This window comes from Durio zibethinus, chromosome 14, assembly GCF_047325235.1.
Source record: "Durio zibethinus cultivar Kanyao isolate XHJ-2024 chromosome 14, ASM4732523v1, whole genome shotgun sequence".
NCBI classification, from domain to species: Eukaryota; Viridiplantae; Streptophyta; class Magnoliopsida; order Malvales; family Malvaceae; genus Durio; species Durio zibethinus.
Genome location: NC_143175.1, coordinates 23144191 through 23156593, shown reverse-complemented (window position 1 = coordinate 23156593; position 12403 = coordinate 23144191). Strand labels below are relative to the sequence as shown.

At 32.3% G+C, this 12403-nt stretch overlaps 1 protein-coding gene and 1 pseudogene across 2 annotated transcripts; both read left to right on the top strand.

The window, feature by feature from the left end:
• Positions 1-6846: 6846 nt before the first annotated feature.
• LOC111293628 (ubiquitin-conjugating enzyme E2 variant 1D) lies at positions 6847-9365 on the top strand. Its single transcript, XM_022886453.2, has 4 exons — positions 6847-7018; positions 7963-8102; positions 8518-8643; positions 8970-9365. The coding sequence occupies exons 1-4, from the start codon at positions 6985-6987 to the stop codon at positions 9108-9110; spliced, it is 441 nt and encodes a 146-aa protein (XP_022742188.1). The 5' UTR covers positions 6847-6984; the 3' UTR covers positions 9111-9365.
• Positions 9366-10298: 933 nt separating this feature from the next.
• Positions 10299-11519, top strand: LOC111293627 (putative CCR4-associated factor 1 homolog 11 pseudogene; annotated as a pseudogene). The gene has a single exon (XR_016327779.1). The product of XR_016327779.1 is annotated as a putative CCR4-associated factor 1 homolog 11 pseudogene (transcript).
• The last annotated feature ends 884 nt before the right edge of the window (positions 11520-12403 follow it).

Sequence of the window (12403 nt, the reverse complement as noted above, 5' to 3'; positions counted from 1 at the left end):
TTTTTTCCTGGTAAGAGCTTTCAAGGGCATTCATTACACAATATCGGCATGTCATAGATTTAGCTCCAGATCGTCTATCTCTATAGAACATGAAAAAGAAAACAACCAAAAGCTTTAAAAATTATGCACAGAGATTGAGAGATATGACTGTATAAGTTCAACCTTCATTCACTGAGAAAGAGATAACTGTCTTATTTGTGAACATTCTGAAAATACCATACTATGAGATATTGATAAGCAATACCACTAAAAGCTTTACAAATATGGGGATATCTGATGAAATTATTGAAAATGCTATAAATAATGGTAAGCTTGATACAGGAGAGACAAGTGAAGCAAATAAAGGTAAAGTTTTCAAAAAGAAAAAAAATGAAGCCCAAGCAGTGAACTATGTGGGGCAACAGTTCAGAGGTTTCACTTCACACCTTACATCAATGTACCAAACCCATTACCCTTCCATAAACAATGTCACATCCATCCCTATTCTTGCCAACAGTATCAGTCGCTACAATAACCAGCTTGTACACATCATTTTTAGCCATATTTTTGGACACCCAGCTATTCATACAACTATTTTATTGCACCTATCCGATCATAACAAAGATTCAATCGAGGTAGTGGTCTAAGAGCCCCAAAAAAATACCAAAAAAAAAATTATTTTTGACCCTATTCTCGTATCTTACACAAAATTGTTATCCTAACTTATCCAGAATCGATTTTTAAAACATGTGCATCTAAAACCCCTTTAACACCCTTACCCATAATGGTATGATTCTAATGTAAAATGTGATTACCATAATGAAAATCAGGGTCATTCAACAGAGAATTATCTTACAATAAAATACAATGTTAGAGATCTCATTAAAATTGAAAAAATAAATTAAAAACTGACAGTGATCATTATGTTGTTGAAAACTCTCTACCTTGATATTGAAAAAAGATAAACTAAGGGTGTTAAAGCATTGATGTGATGGACAGATAAGAAATTAGAGAATGATTCTACGACTTTTCTCGAGAAATGATGGATACTTTATTTGGTGTTGCAAAGAGCTGGATTGATTCAAAATAAAAAGTGTGCTCTTTTTGTTTCTTTTTTCATTTCTGTATTAGACATGCGTATAAACTTCATGACTTGTATGAAAGTTGAATCTAAATGCTAAGAGCCTTTTTTTTATCTCAAATTAAAAAAAAAATTTTTTTTTCTTCATAATAAAAAATCTCAAAAAATTTGACGGTTGTTATTATGAACCTACCCGAATAAAATATTTCCATGCCTTTTTCATGTCCCAAAATCACTTGAAAAAGAAACCTTAATGCTTCAAATGACACAAGTTTGAACTTTATGATGCCTTTGTCAAAGTAATAAACACTGAAATGATCAATCTGAAAAAAAAAAACTTTTGAATTCATTAAAAATCAGACAAATATGATGCTCTTTTATCTAGATGTTGGTAATTTGAAAGATGTCAAGACTATGCTTCAAACAAAAAGTCATCTAGATAGCCACAAATACCCAAACACACCATTTTTTATCTAGGTAGCATACTGACAGAAGAGTATGATTTTTAGTTGCCCTAAGATTACCTAGTTCAGGGCACTAGGTAATTTCATGATTGGGACCCAAATAAACCTTTTCAATTTGATTTTCATTGTCACATAAACCTTGTTGACTTATTAAGATAGAATAAATATTGATTGTGATGTGAGTTATGAAAACAAGAAAAAAATAAAAAAATATTAATGGTTACATCGTGTGCTCTAGATATTCAAACAATCCTAAAAAGAAAAAAAAAAGAGGTGATAAAAACAAATTTTTGATTTTTCAAATAATCATTCTTCAGTACAAGTGACCAAATTTGAGATGACAAATGACCATCTTTCTTTATCTTTTCACAAATAAGAAATTATCCATTTGCTACCCGTTTGAGCCTAGTGAATTCTTTTTAAATGAACCTTAATCAAGGATCACCATTTATATTAGGAGAAAAAAAAAGATTTATTCAATGAAGTTATGAAAGAATGCCTTAAGTTGCAGAGGCAAATGTTAAACAAATTGAGTTTAGAAGTTTTAAACATATTCCAGCAAATGTTGAAACATGCAAGAAAGAGAAAAAGTGAAAACAAAAAAAAAAGGAAAAAAGAGATGATTTGATATTACGATTGAAGAAATAAAAAGTATAAATGACAAAAAAAAAGTCTTACACATGGTGTAAAATGGTCCTTGGTCTGATCACTTTTAAACATATGTTTTAGGCCTGTTTATCCATTTCTTCAGAACCTCGAATCCTAGCCTATGTTACATACTTTAAAAAGTTCATTGCGATCAAATATGGATGCTTGAACTGAAGAGTTTGTTTCTTGCAGAATCCTTCATGAACAACTTTTTTTTTGCCCATTTTCTTTTTCACAAGAATACTTGAGTACATGATGAAATCATCAAAAAATAAAAAATTGAAAAAATAAATTAAAAAAGGGCAAGAAAAAAAAATGAAAGAATAAGTTCTATGGTGAAAACCTAAAAATGGGCAATTTAGAGCGAGAATGGGATTGCAACACGAGAACTCATCGCAACCAATGATTGAGATGTGTATAAGAGTTATCATAGAAAATCTTAGCCTTGCCCAATATGATCTTGAATTAACCACAGTTGGTCTTGACATCTATTAAAATACTACATTGTAGTACTAAAAAGAGTGTCAAATTTGATTTAACCGCTACAGAACTTTTCAAAAATTTTATTGTTGAGCCTAAATAAAAATTCAATTTTCTTATGCAGACCTTAGTTTGACAATTAATCATCCCAGCCTTTTGAAAAGATAGAATTATCATGTGCATAATAATGATCACAATTTTTTTAGAGACTTAAGAGTCACAATGTTTCATAGAAGTTGACTAAGGTAATTTTTTTTTAGAATTTTGTCATTAGAATAAAATGTTTTTAGAGAGGAAAAATAAAATTTTGATATCTGAAGTCATTTGCAAATTCTCGGTGGTGATGTCTGAGTTTAAAGTTTGAATTTGCATTTGCATTCTCTTGGTGGTGATATCCGAGTATTAAAGCTTAAATTGCATTTTCTCGATATTGATATTCAAATTTTTTTTAGTGGTAAATCCGAAGTCATTTGCATATTCTCGATGGTGATATCTGAGTTTAAAGTTGAATTTGCATTTACATTTTCTCGGTGGTGATATCCGAGTATTAAAGCTTGAATTACATTTTTTCGATGATGATATTTGAGTTTCCTTCAGTGACGATATTCGAAGTCATTTGCATCTTCTCAGTGGTGATATTCGAGATTATTTATTTTTCGATAATGTTATTTGAAGTTATTTTTTAATTGTTTAATTTAAAGTTGTTGAGCCTCTGCTAAGATGAGCTTTTTTCGATATGAAAATTTTTAAAATTATTAAGCCTTTACTGAAATGAGCTTTTTTCAATATGAGAATTTTTAAAAGTTGTTGAGTCTCTGCTGAGAAGAGCCTTTTTCAAATTTTAAATTTTCAAAAGTTATCGAGCTTCAAGTAAGAGAAGCATTTCGATTTGATGAGAAAAACCTTTTTATTAGTTTAAGCTAAAAAAAAAAAAAAATCTCTTTGGATTCTAGACAAAATCATTATTTTTGTCTTTGCCATATTCTTGATTCTTAGTAATGTGCAAAGAGGAGCAGCTGTAGACACCAAATTTATCCAAATTTTAATTAAGAGCTCTGAAGTTTTTGGGCCAAGACCCGATTTCAATTCAAGTGGGCATCAGGCCCGATTTCAATTCAACCAGGCCTGAAGCCCATTTTGTTATTTAGGCCCAGCCTGCCTTTTATTTTTTAATTAAACAAAATACACAAAAAAGAAAGAAAAAATGAAAAGAAAAAAAACAAGCAGAAGAATACAAAAGAAAGAAAAAAACAAAGGAGAAGGGGGCCGGTGCTTTGTGCCGTGCATGGCACCACTGGCACTGTCCACCCACGTTAGGCCCTGTGCCACCTGCTCAGGCATAGGGCCAAGATTAGACAATATAAAAGGATAATGGGATAGAAATGAAGGTTGATGCTTGGGGTACTGTACACGATACCTTCCTCTGCCAAGCCCTGTGCCACTCATCCAGGGATAGGGCATGGCCGGAGCTCTATAAATTGAGCTCCGTGCCATACCAAAAAAAAAAGGGAGATCTTGCAAAAAAAAAAGAAGTTTCCAAAATAAAAAAAATCTTCATGCAAAAAAAAATCATTCAAATAAAAAAACACAATCCCCTGGAACGGGGAACTCAGCGCCAAAAGTTTTCCTACAAAAAAAAGCTTAGTTGTTAAAAAAAAAAAAGGAAAAATAGAGGTTTGACCGAACCTTTGAAGCTCTATTTAGGGCGTTTCAGTGAGATTTGGGCAAAACTAGGCCTCGATCTATGTTTAGAGAGTGGAGAAGAATTTTTTGAGATTTTTTAAGATTTTTTGGCAACCGTAGACGACGGTCGACGGTCGGCGACCACTAATGATGATCGGAGCCACTGATGGTGACCGATCGACTAGTCTAAAGAGAGAGGGTCTAGAGTGTAGAGAAAGAGAGGGAGAAGAAAAAATGAGAGAAATTTTTTTTTTTGACTTTTATAGAAAACTGAAAGCCAAAACAATGTCGTTTCATTAAATGATCAAAACGACGTCGTTTTGAACCGAATGATCAATGCCTTGGCCCTTGACCCGACCCGAGATCCGCGCACTCGATCCGATGACCTACTTCACATTTAACTTTTGATCGATCCAACTGAACCGGGATCGACTAGCTGAACTCGATCCGGATCGATTCTGAATCGTTGAACACGATCAGACCGTCAAACCGGTGTTGATCGAACTGTTGACCGACCCCAGTTTAAGTAAAAAAAAATATTTTTAAAATTTTTTAATTTTTTTAAAATATTATTTTTGTTACTTTAAATTTTATTATTAATATTTATGCATGTTAAAATATTTAAAATTGCTATAATAAATTTTTGTTATTTTATAATATTGTTAAAATTTTTATAATTATGTTATTTTTAAAATAAACCTAATAATAATACAAAATTAATAAAAAATATATAAGAAAAGGAATATTTTATCCGATGATGAGATTTAAAGGTACTCCGAATAGTGATACCTACGAAATCTCTAAGTGAAAATTTTTTTTTTTAAATACTGCCAATATATTTGAGTATTTATTAAAAAATTTTCAATACGATAAAAATTTTCTTTTGCTATAAAATATACATAAAAATTAATTAATAAATTAAGAATAAGCAATAAAAATGAGAAAAAAAGAAATTTTATCCGATAATGAGATTCTAAAAGTATTTCGAGTAGAGATACTTTAAGAAATCCTTAGGTGAAAAGATTTTTTAAAATATTACCAGTGTATTGAAATATTTATAGAAAATTTTCAATATAATAAAAATTTCATTTTCCTAAAAGTTTTAAATGAAAAAATTAATAAAATTTCTAAATAAAAAAATATAATGTGTGCATTAACATATTATCATTTGCATTACATGCATGGCATAATTTTTTACGAAAAATAAATATGAGCCTTCGAGGATAAGATTTTAAGATATTCTGAGAAGCGATGCCTATAAAATCTATAGGTGAGAAGAATTTATTCTAATGTTATCAACGTATTGAAACATTTTAAGAAATATTTCAATAAAAAAGTTCTGATTTATTTTTCTCAAATAAAATTTGAATAAAAAATGAAACAATAAATAAAATCAAATAACAAAAAAAATTCAACAAACAAAGAAAATCAAGAAAATTATTTTTTAAACACCGAAAATAAGATTATTTTTATCAAAATCAATGGATAATACATAGTTAAGTGGTACCGTTTTAAACGAGCGCTGTGGGGCTACTAATCATTCCCCACGCGTAATCGACTCCCAAACGCAAACTGTTCCGCATATCATAAAATTATCTTTTTAATAAATTTTAATTAATTTTAAAATTTTATTAAAATGATAAATTTTAATAGGTGACCTATCGCACATAACCAAAAAAAATTAGTGGCGATTCTGATTTTTTTTTATTTTTGTTTTTCAAATTCGTCAGCAGGCTCCAAAACTGTTACGATGTAAATATAATATAATCCGAATATAAAATAAAAAATTCTTGAAATTTATCATTTTATTTTATAAGTTGTTAGAATTTTTAAAATAATATTTTGATATTTGAATATTTTATTTGTTAATTTTATTTAGTTTATTCAAAATATAATAAATTAAGAATTTAAAATAATTTAATTTAAATATATTTATTATTCGATTAACTAAAAAATTTAATCAAATCGATGAATTAAATTCAATCGATTAAATTTCAAAATTAATAAATTTAATTTAATTAATAAAAATAAAATAATATAATTTGATTAATTTGATTTTAAATAATTTATTTTAAAATTAATTGATTCGATTAAATGAACAATTTTATATCCTATTATCAAGTAATTTTTTTAAAATATTTTTTTTAACTCACTTAAGTGAGTTTGTCAAATTCTAGTATTTATTTATACTATCATAAAATTTTAATTGATTGTCATCTTACAACTCATAAATCAAATAACATGAAACACATTTAAAATAATTACAAAATATTAAATAAAAGATTATAAAAATATAAAATTGAAAATAAACATATATTGTCATTTTAAAATAATTTTTCCACTATAAAAGTAACTCATATTTTTTTTATATATTTATTTTCAAAAAAATATTTTTTGATCGAGAAAAAAAATGTCTAAATCTCAATTCGAAATGCATAAATTTGTTTATTTTACTTTAATCATATTAATAGAAAAATAAAAATAAAAGGCACCCTTTATTCTCCCCATTCCAGAGCTTTGCCATTCGTCGCTTTTCTTTCACCAGATTCTCTGCTCATTCTCCTTCTCTCTCAAATATCTTTCTCTTTCTCTCTCTTATCGATCAGATCTCTCCAAACCCATCGAACAAAACCCTCCAGCGAATCACCCATGACGCTTGGCTCAGGAGGATCGAGTGTCGTGGGTCAGCCCTTCGATCTCCTTCTCCCTTCTTTTCTTTTTTTTTTTTTATGATCATGTGTTTTTATTGATCATTCTTAGATTCTACTCATGGGTTTCCTAGATTTTGTTGTTTAATCGTTTCTTGCATATATAATCAGCTATTATTTATGGGATTGGTCAATTTCTATGGGTTAACATAAGAAATTGAAGGGGTTCCCTCTATTTTTCTATTGTTCTATGGGTTTATTATTTGTTTAAAGTTTTGGGTGGCTGTTAATTTTTTTATTTGTTTTCGGGTTGGTTTCATTGCTGCTATAATTGATATAAAGTATGAAATTTTGCTTAGCTTGAGTATCTATTGAGCAATTTAAAGTATGTTGTTGTGGCTACCTTATGATGTTTTAGTTTCATAATGAATATTCTGTTATGGTTTATTAATTGTTATTATTAAAATTATATCATTTTCTTTAGCTGACAAGCCTTATATTTAACAAATTCAAAACTCTCATAAACAATGTTATCTGAAAGATTCTATATGAATATTTGATGGTTTATGTTCTAGGAGTTGTTTGAATACGTTTTGCACGTAAAATCTTGAATCAAAGAATATGGAAATGCACATTTCTTTGTGTGTTTGCTACTTTTTCCTCTTAAAAGTAGACAAGGCAGGCATTGATGATTAAGAATTTCTTTCGGTGTATAAAGGTGCCGCTGCTTTAGGCTTGTTAGCTTTGTAATCTGTCCCTTTTTGAGCAGTTACCTTATTGGAGGACTAAACTTGTATGATTATTTATAGCTTTTTAAAACTACTTATTTGTTGGTGCTATGCTTTTTAGGAGTCCTTTAAAAAGATTAGTCCAATTGGAGGACTGAAATTCTTTGGGATTAAGCCCAATGCTAGGACTTCTTATGTTATTAGCATAACAGATCATGAGTTTTATTGAGTATTATAAGTTCTTTTTATAGTGCCTCGGAACTTCAGATTGCTGGAGGAGCTTGAACGTGGAGAAAAAGGTATCGGAGATGGTACTGTTAGTTATGGAATGGATGATGGAGATGATATATACATGCGCTCTTGGACTGGCACCATTATTGGTCCTCACAATGTAATTGCTTTTTTTTTCGGTCAACATTCATATATTTTGATGTGTTCCTTTAGATGAAACTTTGTGTTTGTATGGGCAATGATATGTGAATCTTCTGAAGCATTGAGTATTAAACCCAGCTTTTGACAGAAACAGAGAACTTAAAGCTTATTCTAAGTTTTTTTTGTTTTAGTTATTAAACCAAGGGCTAAAAATCTGGCTGGTACATATGGAATACCCTACTATCTTACTGTTTCTCATAATTCTTTTCACAAATAATTAGCATTCTGGTTTCTTAGCTTTGTCTTTGGGATTACCCTACTCTCCTTGCTTTTGGAGTGACTATGGGTTTTGCTGGGGATTTTGAAAACTATCATTTCGCTACATGCTTTTCTGTTTCTTTCTTTGTGGTGATTTTCCTTTTTCCTTTTGCCAGACTGTACATGAAGGTCGAATTTATCAGCTGAAGCTGTTCTGCGATAAAGATTATCCAGAGAAGCCACCTAGTGTCCGTTTTCATTCAAGGATCAACATGACTTGTGTTAACCATGAAACCGGAGTGGTATACTAATAATTTTACATTCATTTGTCTTGAAATGATCAGTTTATTTTATTTCATATCTGTTGCTTAATCTTATGCTGCTTTTCATTGATTGTTTATTTTAAGTATTCACTTGTTTGAGAATGGTGCAATCTGGCATGTTCAATTGTGTAAATTGTCCCCCTCCCCCTCTTTCTATGTAGACATGGAACTCGGGTACTCATAATTTTGAAAGTAATTCAACCATCCATGGTATTCTGATTCAAGCTACTGTATTTTTTATATTGTTTTGAGTATGATGAGTGAAAACATTGTGACGAGAATTTGATGGCATCCAATGGCAACAGGTGGAACCGAAGAAGTTTGGACTTCTTGCAAATTGGCAGAGGGAGTATACTATGGAGGATATACTGACACAGCTGAAAAAGGAGATGGCAGCCCCACATAACCGAAAGCTGGTCCAACCTCCGGAGGGTACCTACTACTAGCGTTCAAGATTATATAGATATCCTGGATCTAATTGCATTTGTGGTATGCAATATATAGTTTGTAATGCTTGCTGATCCTGTTTAAGTTAAGAACAAACTGGGGAATGCCCCCAAAAGCTTCTCCAATTACTTCTCCTCGGCTTCATTTTCTGTATCTTTTTTTCTTTTTTTTTGTCAAACTCGGTTTTAAGGGATGCTGTTTGATTAATGGAATTTGATCAGTGTGTCAAATATTAAAAATACCCTTTGCATTAATGATGTTTTCTTTGAATGGGTGCTTATTTCATTGATTGATTGTATTCGTAGCATTCATGTTTTCTTGTGAAATGATCCTGTTTCCTTTAGTGATTGGCTGGTGGGCTGGGTGGTTTAATGTGAAACATTTTTTTTTTTTTGTTGGAATGAACCTGGTTTTAACTCGATAGTCTTCACATCATCATTGTCATCATCATCATCCAGGTCGCTAATCTCATGAACATTCTGAGAAACAAAAAGAAAAAGTTAGAAACAAAACAGAATCAAATTTAATCCAATCTTCCAATTGAAAGCTTTAAAGGTCTACTTTGTATCATCGAAAACCTCTGAAGTCTTACTAGAAATTCAGTGCTGTCAAAGTCATATCGGCAACATTTTGGTTCAATCAGCGTCAGCTGCAAAATGCAATGCAATACAGTCGGAATCACAAAAAACAATGGTCGTCACGCGTAGTCAAAATACCAAACTGGCGAAGCAAACTTGCTAGTGGATTCGTCAAAAATTTTTCATATTTGTTTTCTTACCCTTTCCTTTCATTCCCCACCTTGGATTCGTCACTTTAAAGTATTACATCCTTTATTCACTTTTCTACGCTTTTCTCCTCGTACTAAAAACAAATTAAAAAAAATGAAAAAATGAAACTTTTTTGTTTTTTTGTTTTAATGTACTGCGGAAATTGTGCAATTTATGTTGAGGAAGCACACGGTTTCCACGTTTGGTTCATTGGGCTGGGCTGGGCTGGGCGGCTGCCAAAGTTTAGTGCCGACTTTGAGTAGAAATCACGAGTCAAACTTGAGCACCCATCCATCCACCCTCTATCGTTTGCATCCGTATAAGCTAAATATTTTCTCTCTCTCTCTCTCTCTCTCTCTCTCCTTTCCTTTTCTCCACAGTTTATAATTAATTAATTAATTAGTCATTTAATTTAAACCTAAAAAATTAAATATAATAAACCGCCGCTGGACGAATGCCTTTTCCCTCACGTCTTTTTCTTTCGGTTTTTCCCCAAAGAAAGAAGCCCTAAACCCTAAATTAAAGAAAAAAAAAATCAGAATTGATATCCAAGAAAAGGATAAGAAGAGGAACATCTTGTTGTCTTGATCCAAACTGCGACGGATTTCCTTGATAAAGATCGAAGAAAATGTCAGATAAACCACCTCCTAAACGAGAGTCTGTCGTCATCCGATCCGTTTGGTCCAATAATTTGGAGTACGAATTCGAATTAATCAGATCCATCATCGACGGCTATCCGATCATTTCCATGGACACTGAGTTCCCTGGCGTTGTCGTCAGACCAACTTCCCCCAGCGGCGGCCAATACATCCGGCCTGGTGACCCCACGGTGCATTATAAAAGCCTCAAAGCCAACGTCGATTTACTCAAGCTGATTCAACTCGGCCTCACTTTATCGGACGATGACGGAAATTTACCAGATCTTGGCACCGAAAACCAGTTTATCTGGGAATTCAATTTCAAAGACTTCGATATCGCGAATGATGTCCACGCTCACGATTCCGTCGAGCTTCTCCGTCGTCAAGGCATAGATTTTGAAAAGAACCGGGAATTTGGGATCGAGTCGGTCCGGTTCGCGGAACTGATGATGTCATCGGGACTTGTCTTGAACGACGCCGTTACGTGGGTAACTTTCCACTGCGCGTACGATTTCGGATACCTCGTGAAATGCTTGACAGGCGAGTTATTGCGGGACCAACTCTCTGAGTTCTTGAACCTCGTGCGCTTGTTCTTTGGAGACAGAGTCTATGACGTCAAACACTTGATGAGGTTCTGTGCTGGATTATACGGAGGGCTGGATCGTGCGTCTAAAGCACTGGGGGTTAAGCGCGCTATTGGTAAGAGTCATCAGGCCGGTTCCGACAGCTTGCTGACATTGGACGCGTGGTTGGAGGTCAAGAAAAGGTATTTCGGGAAGGGGGATGTTGAGAAGTATGCTAATGTTCTTTATGGTTTAGAAGTTGACTCCTCATGAATTTTAATCAGCTTATGTTGATGTCTTCAATCTTCATGTTTCAAAGAATCTCATTGCATTTGTAGATTCTTTGCGCAATTGTTTTTAGATAGTTAGATTTTTGTACACATTTTATGGGTTATTGATCAATCATCAATATTAATACTAGTTCAGTGTAATTCTTTCAATTTCGCATTCACATCTGGCAAATTTGTATTCTTGTTTTATATTTTGGTTAGATGTTTATTTTAATGGTAAGAAGAGGCAATAGAAAGCATGTTGTTAGACTCTTAGGCGGTTTGGGAGGTGAAGTTGGACCGTGTGGGAATTCAGTTGCACTGGATTTGGGGTTCATATCAGGTATTGTATGAAGGTGGAATTTGGAAATTTCTTCAGAATTACACCATTTTGTCATGGTTGAACGATATTTTTAGTTTCTTCCTTGGGATGAATGTGAACGTGAGAGTTTTATTTCCTATTGTTGAATTTTTTTCATTAGGTTGTTTGAAATGATCCTTTGCACTTTGGAGTGTTTGGAAGAGGAATTCTGATAAGAATGGCTTGAAATTTTAGCTTTCACATTTTCATCAATCCCATAGACTGCTGAGAAAGGTTGATGTGGAATTTGGGAGATTAAAAGTGGTTTCTGATGAGTTGATTAGAAAAAACTGAACTGTAATTCACACTTTTTCTTTTTGAACATATTAGGAAGGGTCAAAAGATTTTAGTTCAAATCTGAAGAGAACAGCAAACTTCTGGTGTCATTGTTATGATTCTGAAACTGTCCAACATCAAAGGTGCAATTTACAGTCTGAGTAATGGAGGAGGCTAGGTTTTCCAGAAGATAGTTATTGGTTTAAGGATGCAAATTTTTGGGGTTAGAATTTAGCCAATTTAGACTCTTTTTCTTTGCTTGTTTAGGCATCTTGTAAGAGGATTTCATACTCCTATAAAGCCATTCATGTTCAGGCTTGCACTTTTAGGGACAGTCTTGTGTTATGTGTTACTTTTAGTTAGCTAAGATCTCTAAAAGAACATATGCACTTGCAATATCACTTTCTTGCCTACAGCT

Bases quoted from the DNA above. Each gene is read 5' to 3' on its own strand.
- LOC111293628 (XM_022886453.2), top strand. From the start codon at position 6,985: ATGACGCTTGGCTCAGGAGGATCGAGTGTCGTGG. The intron at 8,103-8,517 runs GTAATTGCTTTT...TCCTTTTGCCAG, and splicing joins CCATTATTGGTCCTCACAAT to ACTGTACATGAAGGTCGAAT. The intron at 8,644-8,969 runs GTATACTAATAA...CAATGGCAACAG, and splicing joins TTAACCATGAAACCGGAGTG to GTGGAACCGAAGAAGTTTGG.